Consider the following 20,561-nt stretch of genomic DNA (forward strand, 5'->3'; position numbering starts at 1 on the left):
GACTTACATCTATCTAGCCAGCAGTACTCGGAAACCATCTCTTTGTAGGCAGGGTATCGGCCGGTCTCCTGAAGAAGACATGGCAGGCATGGGAGGAGTGGGGGAGGAGTAGGGTAGAATGGGACAGGGGATAGGAGTTCTTTGCAGCTCCATTTCTCTCTACTGGGTCTAGCAGGCTTACTTCCTAAACATACTAATTTCCTTTGTAGTTCAGCCTTTGCTCTAAGCTTGTCACGTGGACAGTTTGGTCCGTCTTTGACTGTCACTGCCCGCTTGCCTTACTTACAAGGCCCTGCCTCAATTGCCCCACTCTCTTGCTGATTTCCTGGCATTTGTCAAGAACTGATGGTTGCAGAGAGGTCCTGTCCTAATCTCTGGGCATCCCAGCACCTGGCCTCAGAGGGACTCAAAAATACTGTTGAATAGCCAGGCAGGGTGGCTCATACCTAGAATTCTAGTGTTTGAGTGCTTGAGGCAGGAGGATTTAGAGTTTGAGGCCATGGCTACATAGGAAAACCTAGCCTGGGCTACATAGGGAGAATCTACAAGGACAGAGTTAACAAATGAATTGGGGAAGAACTGGAGTTAAGAATGCTCAAGAACAGGGTCTGGAGAGATGGCTCAGAGGTTAAGAGCACTAGCTGCTCTTCCAGAGGTCCTGAGTTTAATTCCCAGCAACTACATGGTAGCTCACAACCATCTGTAATGGGATCCGATGCCCTCTTCTGGTGTATCTGAAGACAGCTACAGTGTATTCATATAAATAAAAATAAATCTTTAGGAAAAAATAAAAAAGAACTTGGTGTTCCGAGTCCTTCCCTGGTCTGGCCTCTCCCTTACTCCCATATAATGGCGCACCTTGATGGTCAACATTATGTGTGTTTGGCCCTTCAACACCTCCACGGCCTGGCTGTGGCTGATGTCATCGAACCTGACACCGTTGGCCGCCAGGACCTGGTCCCCCACTTTGATGCCGTTCTCCTCAGCCAGTCCACCATGGTCCACTCTGGGGATAGATGGGTGTTGGTTGAGAAGACCTTGACCTGCCTCCTTCCCTGTCATCCAGACCCCTTCACCTGGCTATGGGTGTGCCCTCCTACATTCCTTGGCCCTCTTCTGTTGACAACACCCTCTCCCCAGACCCTATCCTGAAGGGGCCCTCATTTCGGCATCAGTTGGCCAAACCTCATGTGTTGATCCATCCCCAAACTCCACTTCCAGCCCTGCCCCAGCCTGGTTTTTCCATTTTACCCCAGCACTCACTTGGACACATAGATGCCCAGGCCAAACTCCTTGCCTCCTCGGATGTTGAAGCCTAGGCAGAAGTCATCGGAGGTTGTATAGAGATGGACAATGCGGCGTACACCGTCTTCTGAGCTGCTGTCCGACGGTGTTGAACTGCACTTCTCTACCACCAGTCGCCGGTTCACTACATCCACCCTGCCACAGCACAAGACGCCCTGATCCCAGCTCCTCCAGGAACACCTAGTCTAAAATCCCTGGCAACTAACTGGGAAAAGGATGATTCCTTTGTGAGAAGGAGGCATCAGGGGTGAAGGGGAACCTTCTCCTGGTGTGGGACTACGAAAGGCAAACTGGTTCCTGGGTGAGCCAAGGTTAGAAACCCCAGAGACCATGAAGGGACGGTAGGAGTTTCTCCTGACTCCTGGGTACCAGGCCCCTGTCCTTAGCTGCTGCCCCCTCTCCCGCCAATAGATTTGTGGCCATTAGTCAAGTAAGGGCAACGCCCCCAGCCCCTTCACATATAGAGAGTCATGTAGGCTCAACACAGATCTCCACTTTATGAGGTACCTAAAGGCCTGAAGAGTTTAGCCAATAAACATTTCTTCCCAAACACTCCTCCCTGCAAAAGGTATTTAACCTCAGGCCTGTCCTGAGAAGGGTGTGTGTGTGTGTGTGTGTGTGTGTGTGTGTGTGGTTTTACTCATCCATTTTCTGCCATGACAATAAATGCCTTAAAACCATGGACTATCTCCTTTTATCAGAATCTGCTGTGGGGAGTCATGGAGAAGGCCTTCACTTATAGAGCCGCCATCTAATCTCCCATAGAAGGCCCCTCTGTGCTCCCAGCCAGGACCACCAAGCCTAAACTCAAGACTGACAGCTGTCAAGCCAGGAACTTCCCATCTTTTCCTCCTAACCCCAGGCTAGGTCCAGCCTGAGGGCCCTAACTCTGTTCTCAGCTCTTCTGTGGCATCCAGCAGCACCTGGATGCCCAAGAGCCCAAGAACCAGACACCCCGGCCTCATTACAGATCCTTACCCCCTACCCCCACCGCCAGCTCTAGCTGTTCTGTGCCTCAGGCTGTGCTTCCTCACCCCCAGAGCGGTGTCCCGTGGCTTCCCTATGGTTTGACACCCACCCAGCGACAGCATGGGGAAATCGAGGTCAACTCCCCGTGTCCCACCTCCCCAGCAGCTGTGCCCTGTGGTGGAGTAAGGCAGGACCCACACCCTACAACTGGCGCCCAACATGGGGCAGGAACCCACAACCCTGAGATTAAGTCTCATTCTCAGAGTGAATGAATGAAGTTCCGTCAAACATATGAAACACTCTGAACCACTCATCACCTGGCTCTATTAAGCAGCCACAACAGGCTGAACCTGTTTCCCTTTTCTATTCTGTTTTAGATGCTGTGAATGAAACCCAAGGCCTTCACGGGCGATAACACACCCCCAACTCTACCACTACCTCTGCACCCAAGTCCCAGAGCCCCATTTCTGCTCCCATGGGGAGATAGATGCCCAGAGGGGTACATGGCTCAGAACTCAGATTGCGAGCTTCTGGGCAGGGGCAGGAAGTCACTGAGCAGGGAGTCTGGGCAAGGCCAGGTGCTACTCACCATGTGGTCTTCTCCTTGGAGAACTTGATGCCAGGCACACGGCCCATGCGCCGCACCATCATGTGCAGGCGGCTGCTGCTGGTCAGCAGCCTTACAGCGCTGCCCATTGTGGTGCTCTCTAGACTCAGCCCGTTCACCTCGGTGATCTTGTCTCCCACACACAGGCCAGCCCGCTCTGCGCAGGAGCAGAGAAGGCTGAACCCTCAAAGTAGGATCTCTCTAGGCTCTGTCCCCAAATCCACTCAGCTAGAGTGGGCTTTACCTCCCATCAATCCCTGCCCTCTGGGCAGAGGTGATTCCTCTCCTTGGACATCTAGCTTCTGCTACCCACCAAAGAGGGAGACACATCCCAAGCCGTGCTCACCTTAAGGGGGCCCCTGCTCACCTGCGCTGCTTCCCTCCTCCACCTTGCTGACAAAGATGCCCAAGCCATGCTCAGAGCCGCCTCTCACGCTGAAACCCAGCCTCCCCGACGGACTCTTCTCCACACAAACTGCGTGGATGATGTCACTTTCATCACTGTTGGCTGTGAGGATAACCACAGAGGAGTGACCTCCATGTTAGTTCTGGCCACTGAGCATCTGAGGTCCCCAGCTTGGTGTCCCCAAAGGCTAAGTTTCTGTGCAGAGCCACCCAGATGATACTCAGGGCCCTACATGGAGATGGTATACATGTTCCCTCTGGGTAATTCTGAAACCACAGGCCACTGACTGGCAGTGTGGGAACAGGCGAGAACAGCCTGATTAGATTCCATGTGGCGTGTGTGTGTGTGTGTGTGTGTGTGTGTGTGTGTGTGTGTGTTTTCTGAATTCTCATGTGCAATCTCTGAAAATCTGCCATTCGGAGTGGCAGATGGCAAAAGGAAGGTTCAAGATTCCATTGTGGAGAGTCTGGGCTCTCAGCTTGCAACAGAATGAACTCCAACTCCAAACAGCCGAGGAGCTATCCACGGACAGCATTAGATGCTCAGTGTGCAACTTAAGGGCAGTACCAAGCTAGCACGGGGGAGTTAGACAGAGACAGATGTTCTTTTGTGCTGGGACAGATGGTGGGCTTTCTATCTGGAGGCATGAAAACTGAAACTTGGTAAATTCTTGACCAGGACCTAATGGCAGAACTGCTGAAGTCACTTCCATCCCATAGACTGTGATTCTAGGGTTAGAGCGGTAGGAACTGCCCGGCTACCTGAGGAAGATCCTCTAATTCAGCATGCTGCAGTGTGTCCTTAAAAGCCCACAGCAGGGGCCAGGGAAGAGGCTGGGGAGCTAGTTCTTTAGGGAAATAAAATGGGAGAGATTTTGGCAGTGAAAAAAGGGAGGTCACGTGTGGGGCTCAGAGACCACATACTCTCTGAAAATTGACAAGCTGGTCCCACATAAGAAGGGGAATTTATTTTTCCTTCAGGCAAGGTTTATTCCAGAGGTGTTTGAAAGGGAGAGAACACACACACACACACACACACACACACACACACACACACACACACACACACTTCGATTTGGTCTATCAAGTTCCAATATGTGTCCAGGACAGATGGGGCTGAAACCTCCAAGGACAGTCTGGACAGGGGTGTACAGAACAAAGACAGGGACCCTGGGGTTTCCTAACCAGTTGTCATCACACAGTTCTCAGGCCCCATCAAGTCTTAGCTAAAAAGCCATTAGCTTTCTGCCCACTTCCTTCTCAGTTCTTCCTTGGGGAACCTCTATGTCTTGGCCATCAGGATGTTACATCTGAGCTTTTGTTTGTTTTAGTTTTTGTTTTCCTGTGTGACAGTCTCTACGTGTATCTCCAGCTGTCCTGGAACTCACTATGTAGAGAAGGCTGGCCTCAAACTCAGAGTCTGCCTCTCAGGTGCTGGGACTAAATGGATGGGCTCCAGGCCCTGCCACATCTGAGCTTTCAGAATAGGGATATAGATTCTCCCAGGATGGAATCTTCTCTTCCTCATCTGACAGACTAGGTTACTGGACCTCCCTGCAGCTCTTTAACAACCTGCTTACTTTCCATTGGTATACAAGAATTGTGTGTGTACTTTATCAGTGGTTCCTGTTTGTTTTAGAGGAACTCTAGGCTACCCTTGGCTCTGTATGGCTCTCCAACCATGTCTTCCTTGAGGCTTTCTCCTCCATCAGTCGCCTTCAGACATTCTGACCTTTGTGTGTGTGTGTGTGTGTGTGTGTGTGTGTGTGTGTGTGTCTAGAAACCATCACTTTGGCTTTGATGTGGGGGGGGCATTGGGAGGGCTGGCTCCTTTGTTCATCCCCTCTCATCTTAGACATCACTTTCTCAGAGAAACTTGGCCCAGTACATGGTGTTAATAGCAGACACAACATCACTGGAAAACGTGTTAAAATGAGAATCCTGAAGGGCTCCCAGGCAGACTCATAGTCCCGAGGGTGAGGAACTTGGGTCCTTGTGAGTTAGGTGAGCACACTGCTATATTGAGAAGAGTCACTATGAGGCAATTCTATTGTGTAGGTCATGTTGACCTTGAAGCCTGGCTATAATTTTTGGTTGTTTTGCTTTTTGTTTTAAGTCTAAGAACTAGGAACAGTAGTCCCAATATAACATCTTATCACCTAGAAGACTGAAGCCCGTGGGTGGAGAATTCAAGGTCAGCTGTAATGAAACTTTGTCTCAAAGCAAAGAAGGCAGGTTTAGCGCCTGGGCGGGTAATCTCAACACTCCAAGCTGAGACAGAGTTGCCACAGGCTTGAGGCTGATTTGGCCTACATAGCAAGTTCTGGAAACAACAAGCAAAACCCATAAAAGTTAAAGGGGAAAAAAAAGCAAGCTAAAAGAGACAAACCACTCACACCACAGCTTAAATCCTGGATGCCAATAATATAAAATAAGAAAACCCAAACATGGTGGCTCACACCTTTAGCCCCAGCACTCCGGAGGCAGAGGCCAGCATGGTCTGAACTGTGAATTCCAGGACAGTCAGGGGTAGTCAGAGAAACATTATCTCAAGATTTCTTATGTATTTCATGTATATGAATGCTCTGTCTGCACACAGAGAAGGGAGCTGATCCTATAGGGATGGTTAGGAGCCACCATGTGTGTGCTGGGAATTGAACTCAGCACCTCTGGAAGAGCAGCCAGTGCTTTTTAACTGCTGAGCCATCTCTCCAGCCCACTCCTAACCAATCTTCTAGAAGATGACACATGTTTACTTGTTTATTTAGTGTGTGTATGTATCTGCACATGTGTATGTCATGGGACATGTATGGAGGTCAGAGGACAACTTTAAAGAATCAGTTCTTTCCTACAGAGTGGGGCCTGGGGTCTCGGGTCATCAGGTTTAGCAGCAGATGCCCCTACTCATTGAAGTGTCTCACCAGCCCCCTCAATCTGTCTTCTAGGGCATTTCTGGTCCATTCTGCCTTGAAAGTTTTAGGAACACTCTCATGTCTATTAGACGTCATGATTTTTCCTTTCAGAATTGTTCTATCTTGTGTCTTACTGTATATTTGTGCATTGTTTACTGTCTTTTGGAAGTCTGCAAGCTTAATCATGGGACTTTGCAGTTCTTTGCCACCAATACATCACTCGTTCTCACACAGTGCATAGTATCTCACAGGTAGTTTTGGATAAATGAACAGACGAGTGAATGAATGGAAAAAATTAACAAACAAATAAGGAGAGGGGAAAGGAGTGGTTAGAAAGGGTCATGCCAGGGGTTGGGGATTTAGCTCAGTGGTAGAGCGCTCGCCTAGCAAGCACAAGGCCCTGGGTTCGGTCCCCAGCTCCGAAAAAAAGAAAAGAAAAAAAAAAGAAAGAAAAAAGAAAGGGTCATGCCATCCAGGTGATGGTAGCACACACCTTTAACGCCAGCACTAAAAACAGAGGCAGGAGAATCTCTGAGCTCAAAGCCAGCCTGGTCTACAGATCAAGTTCTAGGACAATCTACACAGACAAACCCTATCTCAAACAAACAAACAAACAAACAAACAAAAACCCCCAAAATCAAAAAAGAGAGAAAGAAAGAAAGAAAGAAAGAAAGAGAGAGAGAGAGAGAGAAAGAAAGAGTGAATCATCTTTCTTGCCTTCTAGCTCCTCTGGGGGTTTCTGTTTCTTGGTCAGAATGGCATTGGTGACCTCAACAGTGTCTTGGGCTGGAGAGATGGCTCAGTGGTTAAGAGCACTGACTCCTCTTCCAGAGGTCCTGAGTTCAATTCCCAGCAACCACATGGTGGCTCACAACCATTTCTAATGGGATCCCATGCCCTCTTCTGGTGTGTCTGAAGACAGCTACAGTGTACTCATATAAATAAAAAGAAATAAATCTTTAAATAAGAAAACAGTGCCTTGATGCTCGCCCGAGGGCGGGGCCTATAGCGATTGATAGTGATGGAAGTGAGCATGCCAACCATATCCTGGGCAACTGCCTTTGGAGGGGAACAGAGGCTTGTAGCTGCATTGGAAGAAACACCAGACCTGAAAAGTCCAGTTTGGGATCCAGCCAGGGGAACAGTGCTGGCTCAGAAAGAGGAGAGGAGGTTGGAGATACTGATCTGGTTCTGTCCACAGAGAGCCTGTCCCACAGAGCCTCACTCCCCTCCTGGCATTCAAGGCTCTGTCGTGCTCACAGGCTCTTTGCCGTCTCACATCTGTCACTTAGTCCGAGCACCTGCCTGATCATACTTCATGCTGTTCAATTCTGACTTTTGTCGGGCAATAGCTGCAAATCTCCCCCAACCCCCTCCACACCAGCTGTTCTTGTTTCTGTGTCTTGAAGTTGGACTATGCTTCCTATTCCTGTAAGGTGAAAACTTGGGTAGATACAGAATTGTGACACAGTGCCAGGCAGACATACGGTCATTCTCTCCTAAGGACCCAGCTCTGGGACCCTCACTCCCTGCCTCTGCTTCGCATTCCTCCTGTTGGTCCCCGCTCCCTTTCCATGGGCATTGGCTGCTGCATTTCGGCCCCTCCCCCACACTCTGAAGACTGGGCACGGAACTCTCTACAGTCTCCCCACAGAACTGCTGACACAGCTGACTGTTTGGGGGAAGATCTCCTCCATCCTGCTCCATTCCTTAAGATGAATGGCTTAGGAGAAAGAGTTCAAGGGACGGAGGGGCTGACTCAGCACGCTGCCTTGTGAATCCCAGGGCCTCATGTACACCATTTCCTTAGACTACGTTTCCATCTCCCACCTCCGATCCTTCTACAGCCCTGACGCCCTAAAATGGTGGCTGCGGGGTAGATGCAAGATGATCCTGTTCCCCCAAGACTCCCGGCTCTTGAGTTCCCCCAACCACACTGGCTCTGCTTCACAGCCTAATTGGTTCCTGTTGTCCCCAGTACTCCCATCCAAGCCACTCCTGGGCCCCACACCCACCTTCGATGGGGGAATTGATGAGGATGACACGGCCCATGGGTGAGGAGGCTCGAATTCCTCGGGAGGGCCCATTCAGCAGGCGCTGCTGCTTTCTCAGCAAGTATCGTGTTGCTGTGGAGGCCGAGTCGCTGCCCAGGTGGCCTCGGGAGGAGAGGGAGCTCAGGGAGGCAGAGCTGAGTTCTCCTAGACCCAGTGGGTCAAAGCCTACTGTGAAACCACGCGCCATGGTGGTGAGGCTAAGGCAGTGCCCTACAGATCCTGTTGGAGTCTGCCTGTCCTCCAAAGGTTGGCGCTTGGTGTTCCGGGTTCCATGAGCTTTCTCTGTGGGGCTGGAGTCTTGCTTGATAGGGCAGATCTTACTGAGTCGAAAAAAATGTTTCTCTGGCCCACCTGTTCTGTCTGCAAGACAGAGCGGCTGATCTCAGGACACTTTCTGATGCAATGTCAGTCTGAATGCTTCTTAGCAGTATGGGTTCCAAATCTGTGTAAGGAGAACAGGGTTTGGGGGAGAGGGATGAGTGCTGTCCCACTGCCCCAGCTTCCACACTTCCTCCTGCCTTGAGAATCTGGTCCTCTTATATCTTGGGACCCTCGCCTCTCCTACCCTGGGACCAGAGGAGATCCGCCCATTTCTACACCATCTTGGATTTAGGGAGCTGTTTCTACAAGGCCATTGGGGAGCTTTCCTTCATCCCTCTATCCCTCCATTGCTGGTCTCAACTGAGTCATCTACCCAGTCTCCAGTCTGCATCTGACACTCAGAGAGTAGCGATGGGGTTACAGCAGGCTCTTGAATTTTAAGCAGAGAGAGGAAAATGAGTGTCACGACAGTTTATTAACAGCATCTTTCCTTGTGTATATGTATATAGGTAGGGGCTAGCCTCCAGAGATGGACTTCAGGACCTGGGACAGCTGCAGTCGAGCTTGCCCCCCACCGCCACCCCCAGATGATCGTCAGGCTCCAGGCTGCAGCTGTGGGTCTAAAGTCACTGAAAGACTCTCTCCCTTGACTGGGTGATCTTCCCATAAATAGCTAAGGCAAAACCAGGGGTCACGCCCTCTAGAATATTTCTGTGAACCAAAAAGCAGACTCCCCCAGGTAGGACCTCCTGCCCCGCTACCTCTAGGACTTGGCCCTCTCACCTGGTCGCGTGTGCCGCTGCCCTTGTCGCCTGCCGGCGGGTGCGAGACAGTGAACTAAGGACCCCGCCCACGCTCGGTGCGGCTGCTGGAATAGGGCTGCCCTGCGCGGCCTTGAGATCCCATTGGCTGCTGAGACTGCCAGTCATTCTCTTCGGGCACCTCTGGTAGTCTGTCGGGATTGTGGCTCCTCACCTGCCTGATACCTCCGGGTTCTGCCCGCCCTAATTCTGAACCTCCACTGGTCGTTGGAACCTAGGAGTTGGCTCTGGAATCCTGCACTGGCTACTAGAATTACTAGAATTCTCCGGGCCACGCTAGCTTCCTGGTCTCGTGAAATTGCGGTCCTTTCCGTAGTCACTCTTGAGGGAGAATGTCACAAACGAAAGAGCTGAACGTTAGCTCGAGATGAGCAAGAACGAAAGCTGGAACCTGGCTGTGTCGCGGCCGTGCTCTGGGTGCTAATGGATAAGGTGTGTGTGTGTGTGTGTGTGTGTGTGTGTGTGTGTGTGTAATGCCTTTTTCACCTTCTGAGTTGGAAAAAAAAAAATGTTCCTCTGGGCACCCTGTTCTGGAAAGGCCTCATGATAGAGTAGCTGATTTCAGGACACTAGGAGAGGAATCTCTCTGATGCGACTGCTTGGATGCAGGCATCACGAGAAACTCTGGCCGTGCACATCCCAGGGACCCGGGCGTCAGTCTGTGTACGGATAAGTGTTGGGGGTGCAAAGAAACTGCTAGCACACTAGAGCTGAGGATTAGGTGGCAAAGGGGACTGGGAACACAAAAGGGGCACAGGCACCATAACAATGTGGCTGGGAAGGGATGCGAATGATGAGGCTCTGCAAGAGGAGCCTCTAGGACCTGGAGTAGCAGACGGGGGTGCAAGCAAGGAGAGTCCACTGCCAAGTAAACAAGCAGTAATCCGAGTCCCTCCGGGCGGCGCACCATCAGAGGCCCGCCCTCCACGCCGCTCACCCGCACCCAGTGCACCTAGACTGGGTGCTGCCCGGTCGGCTGCCTCCGGAGGCAAGCTAAGGGACTGCAAGCGAAGGAGGCAAGTGGGGCGGCTCCTCCCCTTTTCTCCCAGGTTGGGAAGGCTGCCAGGACTGCTTCCCACGACTGGGTCGGGTCTGGTCTCAACAGCCTGGTCTGGGGGAGTCACTCCAGATGACATCCACTGTCCCGGAACTCTGCCAAGAGGGGGGTGGGTCAGGCGAACCAGTTTAGGGAGCCCCCGCCCTTCCCTGCTGCTCAGCGTCACGCGTGACGTCCGGGTGATGGCTGGGAGGAAAGCGGAGAGCTGTGAGGAAGGCGGGTCTGAGAGCTGCTAGAGGCTGTAAATCCCCGGAAAGCGTGAGTGCTGGCTGCCTTGGAAATCAACAAAGTGTCGGGGTGAGGGCTTGGGGTCAGAAGAGGAGGCTTGCCTTGAAAGGATCTCTCTCTCTCTCTCTCTCTCTCTCTCTCTCTCTCTCTCTCTCTCTCTCTCTCTCGTGGGATTCCATATTACGAAGTCTGTTAGGATCTGTAGGGCACAAGGAGGGGTTGATTGGGTGAGGCCGTGTGTTTGGAATGCTTTCAAATGTCTGCAACTGGAGATATGGCAGAGAGAGAGAGAGAGAGAGAGAGAGAGAGAGAGAGAGAGAGAGAGAGAGAGAGAAACGGTATTCTGTCTGGTTAGCGTACTGCGTGGATCTAACCTGTTTGTGTGCCGGGGAGGGCGTGCCTGTCCTTGTGTATAAGTATGTGAGAGTCGGGTGGGGACTGTGTCTACTGTGAGGAAGGAAGTGGGGTTGGAGGGAATTAGTCATTCTGCAGGATTTTTGCCTAACACAGCCAGATGGCTGTTGTTGGCATTCCTTTTTGTGCTGGGCGGAGGGGCACCCTTTGAATCTTGCCCTTTCCTGAGGTTTTTCTAAGGCTCAGAGAGAGCTGGGTGGGTGTCTGTGTCAGCTCTATTCAACCCGGGACGAGGGAGAGCCCCGGCTATTGTGCAGGAGTCTAAGCTAATGAGTTTGAGGGGGAAATGTGCATGCTCACAAATGGCTACCTTTCCAGTGCTGTTTGAGATCTGGTTCCGATCAGCCCTCAGGTGCCTAATGACCCTTGTCTCCTCCAGTCAGACGTTTGAGTGTGGGATGTCTTTTGTCTTTTTTCCAAACAGCCTTGAGAGTTTTTATCTAAGACTTGGGGCAGCTGGGGCCTGAAACTGAAATGGGCTTGGGTGTGTTAGCCATGCTCTATGCTTCTACGGCAGGAGCTCAAGATAGCTGCCCTGGATTAGTTGCTGCCGGTGAATCAACCACACACATGTAAATCCTGCATCAGGCCGCAGCGTGAGGGAAGCTATATTCCAGGTTCTGCTCTTCCTACTCGCCCTTCGGTGGCCATAGGTCCCCAACTAAAATACTACCTAGGGATCAACTCCTCCCCCCACCCTTGTTTATGGATCTGGGGTCACCTTGAGCATCTGCAAGCACTGGTCAGTTTCAGGGACGGAGGCAGAACCACCAAAGTTTCTCCCAAGTGAATGAAGTCCTTGGACCTCATCCTTATTCTTGCTGCCCTTGCAGAAGATGGGCGACTTGCCCTTAAATATCAACATCCAGGAACCTCGATGGGACCAAAGCACATTCCTAGGCAGAGCCCGGCACTTCTTCACAGTTACTGATCCCCGAAATCTCCTGCTGTCCGGGAAACAGTTGGAAGCTTCTCGGAACATCGTGCAGAATTACAGGTGAACCTGCTTCAAATCCTGTCACCGTGACACAATCAATCAAACAGATTGGAGGACATTTAGGCTGAGGACACAGCACTAGTGTTATGGGTCGACAGGAGCTCTGCAATCCACAGATCCTCAGTCATGACACTTCCCAGTGCTGTCCACTCTGCAAGGACAAAGAGAGCCCCACGCAGATAGAAAGGCAATCTCTTTCTTCGGGAGTTTTAACTCTTGGAATGTCCTCCAGTCATTCTAAACCCATTGAACACCACCATCACTGTGACCCTGGAGAAAATGCAGGACCACCAAGGATGTAGAAATAGGAAAAGCACACTTATGAGAAGCTTTGACCTCCCCGGGGACGCGGAGGTCCTTTAGTCTTAGGTTGGGTGCTAAACTTCCTGATCCCTTGTCCAGAGTTCCCTGAGGCAAGCAGCAGAGACAAGAAAGGCAGGTCTGACCCCTACAACAACCTGCTGGTTTCTTGCCAATTTCTACAGGGCTGGTGTGGTAACTCCTGGGCTCACTGAGGACCAGCTATGGAGAGCCAAATACGTGTATGACTCAGCATTCCACCCGGACACAGGGGAGAAGGTGGTCTTGATTGGTCGCATGTCGGCCCAGGTGCCCATGAACATGACCATTACTGGCTGCATGCTCACCTTCTACAGGTAAGTCTTATCCCATGTCCCCTTCCTGAGTGCTGTGTCCCACAGCATGGCTGGGTGACTAGAAGTCTCCTTGTCAGTGGGTGGCAGAATACGTGAGAATTCTTTCCATTTCTCAGAACCCAGCCTCCGTTTGTGTAAGAGGTGCCTGCAAGGCCGATGAGGGCAAGTTTGGGGACCATCAGCTAAAACTCCCACTTGAGGAGTTAAGGGACCTTGAGGGTTTTAATATTGGGGGTTCAAGGATGGGGGAATATTGTGGAGGGGCAGATATAACTGGTCTGTCTTTGTACCCCCAGGAAGACTCCAACTGTGGTGTTCTGGCAGTGGGTGAATCAGTCCTTCAATGCTATTGTGAATTACTCTAATCGCAGTGGAGACGCTCCTATCACTGTGCAGTGAGTGTCCCACCTCCACAGCCATTCCTGATGGATCCCTGTGCCACCAGCTGGGCTCTCCTTTCAGCTGCATTTCTGTTCGCCTCCCACCTGAGGGCACTCAGTCCTTTTCTATCTGTTTTGGGGATCCACTGCCCTTTTAAAGGAGGAAGATTTTCACAGAAGTTTACTGGAGCAGGGGAGGGCTTTCAATGAGGCTACCCTCTCACACCCCCTGCACTGGAAACACATAAAGTCACTAAAGGAAATGCAGGCTGGACTCTTCTCTCTCCCTGTGACTTAGCCTTTTCCTCCACAGGCAGCTGGGAACGGCCTATGTGAGTGCCACCACTGGGGCTGTGGCTACTGCTCTGGGACTCAAGTCTCTCACCAAGGTAAAGTCTCCCTACCACTATTGGTCTCTCACAAGTCCTTTATCCATGTTCTTCTTCCCTGTTACCCTCTCAAAAGGCTCCCCATATCCATCCTGAGTTCCTCCCTACCCACGGTCCTCAGAGCCACTGAACCACTCTCCCCTTTCCTCCCCCAGCACCTACCCCCACTAGTGGGTCGATTCGTACCCTTTGCAGCTGTGGCTGCCGCCAACTGCATCAACATCCCCCTGATGAGGCAGAGGTGAGTGGTCCTGGCTCCTGGCACAGCAATGTCCAATGCCCAGGACATACATGACGGACCCTTCAACTCCTGCAGACTAGCCAGGTTCAGGGCCAGTCTTCTACATCACTCGATGTGAGCTGCAGGTCCTGGCTTATACTGACCCTGTGTTGAGAACAACCAGTTCCTGCTCTGTGAGAACTTGCCCTGAGGTGTGGTGAGACTGAAGGGTGCAGGCCAATGTAGGGTTTTAGAAAGGGCACTTCACTGGGAACTTGCTGATAGGACTGGGGTGTTGGGCAGCAGCAAAACCAGCTCCCCAAGGTCAGGTTTGATACTCAGGTTGAAGGTGACTTTCAAATAAACCAAAATGTACCTTGAGGTATCTCATGCCACCATCAAGAAAAATCACATTTCCAGTAGTAAGAACATCAGTGTGTTGGTTACAAAACTCTACGTGCCTTTTTGTTTGTTTGTTTGAGTTTTGTTTTGAGACAGAGTTTCTCTGTGTAGGCCTGGAACTCACTATGTAGACCAGGCTGGCCTTGAATTCAGAGATCCTGCCTGCCTTTGCTGTCTGTGTGCTGGGATTAAATACTTGGCCCACACAACATTCCTAATAGTTTTGTTTGTTTGTGTTAATCCGGGATGCTGTGTGGAGAAACCCCACCTGGGCTACCCAGGGGTATTCTTGGTAGTTAGGACTCAAGATTGTTGTTTCTGTCATGCTAGATCCCAGTACTTTGGAAATTACCCTACCCCCTGGCTCCTCTCCAAACTCATCTTCTTCAACCAACTGAATGACCCAAAACTTACTCCCCACCCCCCCCATCCCCTAGTTGGCCAGGACTAGCACAGGCATCTAGCTACTCTCTCTGGGATCTACCCTCCACCCTGGGAGCTGTTCAGAACCAACCTTTGGGTGGGGAAGGTAAACACTCTCCAGAGATCTGCTGGCCTATAATCTGACCCCAGCCTCTTTCTCCTCTTAGGGAGCTGCAGGTGGGCATCCCAGTGACTGATGAAGCTGGTCAGAGACTTGGCCACTCGGTGACTGCTGCCAAACAGGGCATTTTCCAGGTGGTGGTATCGAGAATCGGCATGGCGATCCCCGCCATGGGTGAGGCTGGGTGGGGCTCAGGAGGCTCTGAGAGAAGAGCGCTCGGGGGGGTCTCAGGGTTTTCTGATAACTCAGTCAGCAAGGCTGGGAAGAAGGGGAGGAGCTGGGAGGGAGGCCTTCCTTCAGGCTCCTGGAGTTTGCCCCACTATCTCTCTTCCTGCCCTGCTCTCTCCTCAGCCATTCCCCCGGTGATCATGAACACTCTGGAGAAGAAAGACTTCCTCAAGGTAAAGAACTCACCTTTTAGCTGTTCTGCCCCAGAAGGGTTGGTGTTGGGGAGAAATGACCTGTCCCCAATCCTCTCTCCATCATGGCCAAGATGATGGCATCATGGCAAAGAGAGTAGCTAGAGTCAGGTAAGACTTGTGGTCCTCCCTGCCTCCATACCTTCATTCATTCATGGAGAAAGACTGGGCTGGAGGGAAGGAACAGTGAGAAGGAAGGAGATGGTGTCCATCCTGAGGAAACTAGGTTAGCTAGAGCTCTCCGACATACACAAGGTGACTGTCATCCACAGAATTGATAGCATACTTGTGATGTCATTCACTGTGTCTTCATTAGCAGATACTCACACCTGCTCAGGAACGCACCAACAAGATAGGGAAGCAAGGCTCAGGAATAGAGTCTCCAGCTCATTTATCAAACTGTTTATTTACCAGTCGGTACTAAGCACCGACTGTGCACCAGACATGCAAACAACAGGACTGGATGTGGTGGCACACATCTTTAATCCAGGTGCTCTGGAAGCAGAGGCAGGTGGATCTCTGTGAGTTTGAGGCTAGCCTGGTCTACATAGCAAGTTCCAGGCCAGCCAGAGCTACACAGTGAGACCTTTTCTCAAAAAAGCAAAATGAACGAAACAAACAAAAACCAAACATACTGTTGTAAGTTATGAAGTATGCTTCGTAAGTGGGGCAGTGTAATTGAGACTACGTGGGGAACTGTTTAGACAAGCACAGGCTTTGGAGGATCCAAGGAATGAGGTGAGTCAGGTAAAGAGTGTTTCAGATAGGGAGAAAGCTAGTGCAAAGGCCCAGGGGCAGGATAGCCCGATACATTGAAGAATAGAACAATGATTACCGTGGCTGAAGAGGATGTAGGAGAGGTGTGCAGAGGGACATATTTATGAGACCGGGATGACAGGAAGTGAGTGGAGGCTCAAGGGAGGCTCCCTGAAGAAAGTAGCTCCCAGAGAAAGTGAAGCGAGAGAAAGATGGTCAGAGTACCATGGGAAGTGATTCTGAGAGGCGAGAATGTACAACGAGATAGGCAGCAGGTCTGGTTGGGGTGGGAGGTTGCTGTGTGCAGGTCCAAGCTCTTCACTGGCTGTGGAGAAACAAGGGCTGACAAGCTAGAACCATGGTGCAGAGTAGAGAGAGTTAGGGAAAATGGGACACAAACCATTCTGTTGTCTCTGTCTCCCCACAGCGCCGCCCCTGGCTGGGGGCCCCCCTGCAGGTGGGACTGGTAGGCTTCTGGTAAGTGTGCAAAGGGTTCAACAGGGACCATGGGAGAGCTTTTATCATTTTGAGTGTGGGTGGGTGTGCACTGTCTTTGAGATGCTTCCATACATTGCTCAACCGTACATCTGGTTCCAATGGATACCCATAATGCAAAATATGCCTGTGTGTGGTGTGCCTGCGTGTGTGTGTGTGTGTGTGTGTGTGTGTGTGTGTGTTGGGGGGGCTCTAGGGGATCTTGCCTTTTAAAGTCAAGAGTTTAGTTGGGGGATTCAGTCTTCACTCACCAGAGGACACCATACAAATAAACTCTTCAGTACAATCCAAGGGTTGCATCCCATTTTATCCCTGGCCCTGTTCTCTGATCACGGGGCTTCGGATCAGTGCTTGAGAGGCTCTTTCCTCAGACAGAATCTAATATCAGGACTGAGTTTAACATCCCTGAATGGTCCTTTGACTCTATTTTCCAACCTTTATGGCTGGAATAGAGCTCAAAAAAATAAAATTAAATTAAATTAAAAAGCCTTCGCTCCTGGGGCTATTTCTATGAGGTGGGGTACAGGGAGGGGGACGCTCAAGCCGGTGTCACAGACATTTCCTGTGCTCCTCTTCTCTAGCTTGGTATTTGCCACACCTCTGTGCTGCGCTCTGTTTCCCCAGAGAAGGTGAGTGATGCTCCTGGACCTGATCAGAATCTCTGCAGAGGATTCTCCACCTTGGGCCCTGAGTGTGTTCCAGGGAGGTCTGGGAGCCAGCCCTTCTGAAAGCAGGGAGAATTCTTCACTGGGAGCGGAGGGAAGCCAGATCCTGGGTCTGAGACGCTGAGCCCAGAGTGTATTCATCTAGCCTGTGCTGTTCTGTTGCAGCTCCATACATGTGACCAGGCTGGAGCCGGAGCTGAGAGCTCAGATCCAAGCACAAAACCCCAGCATCGATGTGGTTTACTACAACAAGGGGCTTTGAGGGGAATCGGCCTCTGTCCCTGTCCTTACCTCCTTAGGCTGCTTCTTTGGTGCCACTTCTCAATGCTACCACCTGTTTAATCTTCCGGGTACTGGGCAGGGGGGCTTGATGTGGGGAGCAGCCACTGAGACCAGCAACCTTAGACTGGGGGAGGCACCCCTATAAGCCTCTTCTCTCCTCTCTGGTTTCCAAGAGCAAGTCACAAAGCCCATCCCTCCTGTGTCTGTGTGCGTGCGTGCAGACATACCTAGGCAGTGCATGGAACTGTTCGTTCATTTGCTCCTGAATGCTAAGGCAGAAGTGCTGTTCTAGGATGTCCTGATGTTTGTCTTCTCTCTCGGTCTCCTGCCCACCTCACAGCAAGCCAGGTGATAGGCGAGAATCCTTTCCCTAAGCTATTCCTCTGGCCAAGTCATTTCTGATAGCATCTTAGCCTTCTGACCCCAAGATAAGCGCCAGGATCCCAGAACACAGACTGAAGGACATCTGCAGATCTTAACCCTTCCAGTTTTGAATAGCTGGCTCTGAAAGCTGGTTCAGGAGCTGGGCTGGCAGAGGAAGCAGGGTGGGATCAGGGAGGCAGGGGGCTCATACTTGCTGGACTCCACATCCTGGGATGGCTCCACTCCTCTCTTCTCTTCCTATGGAACATGAGGATGTCTCTGTAGCCTGCAGTGCCCCTACCCTGCTTTTAGAGATAGTCTTGGGCATTCTTGGTCTGTTCTGATGACTCATGTCATGACTCAGAAAGAAATCCCACAATCCCAATTCCTTCCCCAATTAGAAAGCCACACAGGCAGAGCAAGCATTCCCTTCAGGAACTGCCACCCCCTGTACCCACTTATAGGGGGACCGGTGTGGGAACGGTGCTTAAACACAGGCCTCAAGCGTACAATATCAAGACAGGTAATTCTGTGTTTCATTGACTCCTCTTAGACACACCCACCTCAGCTCCTTCCTTTCCATCTACCCCGTCTCTGAAAGAACCCAGGGCTTCACAATGCTAGGCAAGTGCTCTACCACTGAGCTACATCCCCAGTGCCCCCTCTTCCTTCCTTCCTGTCTCTTTCTTTCTTTTTTGTTTTTGTTTTTCAAATATGGTTTCTCTATGTAGCCCTGGCTGTCCTGGAACTCAGAGATCTGATTGCCTAAGACAGTGAGTTCTGGGATTAAAGGCATATACCACCATTGCCAGCAGCCCTTCTCGTTCCTAAGACATGGATGGCCCTGTGCTCCCTCTGCCCTTCAAAAAGAGGAGGGACCCAGGCCTTCATAGCTGGACCAAATGGAAGATGGGTTTAGGAATGGCATGAGTGGTAATGACTCCAGTGTGTAGAATTATATCTGCACTCTAAATCCATGACCTCTAGCTAAAAGGCGAATGGGGTCCCCAGTGATATCCACGGAGACCACTTTCACTCACCCCCTCCTCCAGTGACAACAGGTGTCATGTCATGGTGTCAATAAACTGCAGTCCTGTCTAGTTCTTGATCTTCAGTTATTCCATGTCGTACTTGTCTAAGTAAGTGTCCAGGAGATTCTCCTACCTTCAGCTTCTCCCCAAACCCTTCCCTGCTGTCTGTAGGGAGTCTCATCTCCCAGCAGAGGGCTCTCTGAGCTTACAAAATGGGTCCTCCGGCTAGCACCTATTCCCTTGGAAGCTGGAGCCTTGGCTTCATTTCTTCTTCTTCTTCTTCTTTTTTTTTTTTTTTGGTTCTTTTTTTCGGAGCTGGGGACCGAACCCAGGGCCTTGCGCTTGCTAGGCAAGCGCTCTACCACTGAGCTAAATCCCCAACCCGGCTTCATTTCTTCTTACTAAGAAGGCTGATCACATACATAGTCGTTGAAGCTCTTGGCCTTTTGGTTTCTTTGAAGAATCTGGCATAGGGTGGTGACCTCGGTCTCTAGGAAACCTTTAGAAAGGGGAGAGGCCAACAAGTGCCTTCTCCATCAGAGCGAAGCTGGCAGGGAACCAGCACCAGGTCACTGTGATCCCATCAGCCAGGGTTCTTCATTCCGTGTGTGTGTGTGTGTGTGTGTGTGTGTGTGTGTGTGTGTGTGTGTGTGTGAGAGAGAGAGAGAGAACTCTCAGGAATCAATTCTCCAGTTGTCAGCTTGGTAGAAAGTACCTTTAATCCACTGAGCCATCTCACCAGCCTCCTTACTTTTATAACCTTTTCCTGCCCCAGAGAAGATGAGCTAGATTTGTGCTTGTATACAGGAGGTGCGAGCTATTAAAGGTCACTCTCCACCGCATAACACGCTCGAGGCCATCCTGGGTTATATGAGACCCTGTTTCAAATAACGAACAAAAATAGCAACAAGATGCTGGGCACACCATTAATCCCAGCCCTTGGGAAGCATGGCAGGCCGATCTCTGTGTTCAAGGCCAGCCTGCTCTGCAGAGTGAGTTGTAGTATATGCAGGGCTACAGAAACACTGTCTCCAAAAAACCAAAAGAGAGAAAGCACCAAGACAAACAAGACTGGAGGGCCATGATGATGCTTGATTCCAGCTGAGCTGTGACTCCCTAGCCACTGTGCTTCCTTTCATTCACCAGCTAAACTCAGTTCCTCTGGCATTCAGGAACACCTTCTCTTTGGACCCAGTTTGTTTACAGACCAGCATTCCTGACAGGTCCACAACTACACACAGACCTTTTCCTAAAGCCATTAAGAAAGCTAGACCAGAAGCCCGGCTATTCAGTAGCACGGAGAGCCTTGGTCACAAACAGGCTCATGGTCAGTCTGGGCAACTCCATGAGACATCCTCTTGAAGTAAACAGTAAAAAGACAGAGAGAGCCCAGTGGTGGAGTGCTTGCCTAACACAAGCAAAGCCCTAGGTTCAGTCGTCAATAACCTATCAAAAATAAGCCCCAGCCACTACAGGGTTTCCAAATTTGAGTTTTATAGGTTGCACACATAAGCAAAAAACCTCATTCTTGAGTATATATGGGACATTTAGGTGGCCGATTTCAATTTCATTCCACCCTGCCAATCACACCAAGGCCTCGTTCCAAGCCCCGGAGCCCTGGGCCAATTCTAGCTCCTTTTAGCAGTTAAGCTTTGGCCTTTGGGCACTGCCCTGAAAAGAGGTCTGGAACTTTTACGGTGAATCCGTGAAAGATAAACTCATTTGTGGAAGCAATCTGTGCATGACGAAATTAGTAAGAACGTTTTATAACAACTATCTATGCTCTGCAGACAACACTTCGCCTCCTCAAACACTGGTAGATCACCTGAGGAAGGCTTCTTTTCTTGTTTCCCTTCTATTTCCACACCA

General features: G+C 50.9%; 2 protein-coding genes across 11 annotated transcripts in view; one reads left to right on the top strand and one right to left on the bottom strand.

Moving 5' to 3' along the window:
• The window catches only part of Pdzd7 (PDZ domain containing 7), a 19,459-nt gene extending 10,040 nt beyond the window's left edge, over nt 1-9,419 (bottom strand). For 3 of the 4 annotated variants that reach the window (XR_015619984.1, XR_015619983.1, XM_087550521.1), the window contains exons 1-7: nt 9,357-9,419; nt 8,214-8,694; nt 3,249-3,389; nt 2,864-3,038; nt 1,264-1,440; nt 859-1,006; nt 8-68 (exon numbers count right to left, since the gene is read on the bottom strand). Coding sequence is in view for 2 of the 4 variants with exons in the window: in XM_087550521.1 (XP_087406647.1) it covers nt 8-68; nt 859-1,006; nt 1,264-1,440; nt 2,864-3,038; nt 3,249-3,389; nt 8,214-8,439 (928 nt within the window). In the remaining 2 variants the exon portion in view is untranslated. 4 annotated transcript variants of the gene reach the window in all.
• Nucleotides 9,420-9,527: 108 nt separating this feature from the next.
• Sfxn3 (sideroflexin 3) lies at nt 9,528-18,761 on the top strand. Of its 7 annotated transcripts, none has more exons than XM_087587241.1 (12): nt 10,606-10,748; nt 11,611-11,835; nt 11,927-12,090; nt 12,576-12,746; nt 13,043-13,141; nt 13,440-13,515; nt 13,671-13,756; nt 14,728-14,855; nt 15,033-15,082; nt 16,284-16,333; nt 16,933-16,980; nt 17,182-18,761. In XM_087587241.1, the coding sequence occupies exons 3-12, from the start codon at nt 11,930-11,932 to the stop codon at nt 17,276-17,278; spliced, it is 966 nt and encodes a 321-aa protein (XP_087443367.1). In that variant the 5' UTR covers nt 10,606-10,748; nt 11,611-11,835; nt 11,927-11,929; the 3' UTR covers nt 17,279-18,761.
• The last annotated feature ends 1,800 nt before the right edge of the window (nt 18,762-20,561 follow it).

The sequence above is a fragment of the Rattus norvegicus genome, chromosome 1 (assembly GCF_021556685.1).
Source record: "Rattus norvegicus strain SHRSP/BbbUtx chromosome 1, alternate assembly SHRSP_T2T, whole genome shotgun sequence".
Lineage (NCBI taxonomy): Eukaryota > Metazoa > Chordata > Mammalia > Rodentia > Muridae > Rattus > Rattus norvegicus.

Coding starts and splice junctions, on each gene's coding strand:
- Sfxn3 (XM_087587227.1), top strand. Junction 14,856..15,032: donor CATGGCGATCCCCGCCATGG/GTGAGGCTGGGT, acceptor CTCTCTCCTCAG/CCATTCCCCCGGTGATCATG. Junction 15,083..16,283: donor AGAAGAAAGACTTCCTCAAG/GTAAAGAACTCA, acceptor GTCTCCCCACAG/CGCCGCCCCTGGCTGGGGGC.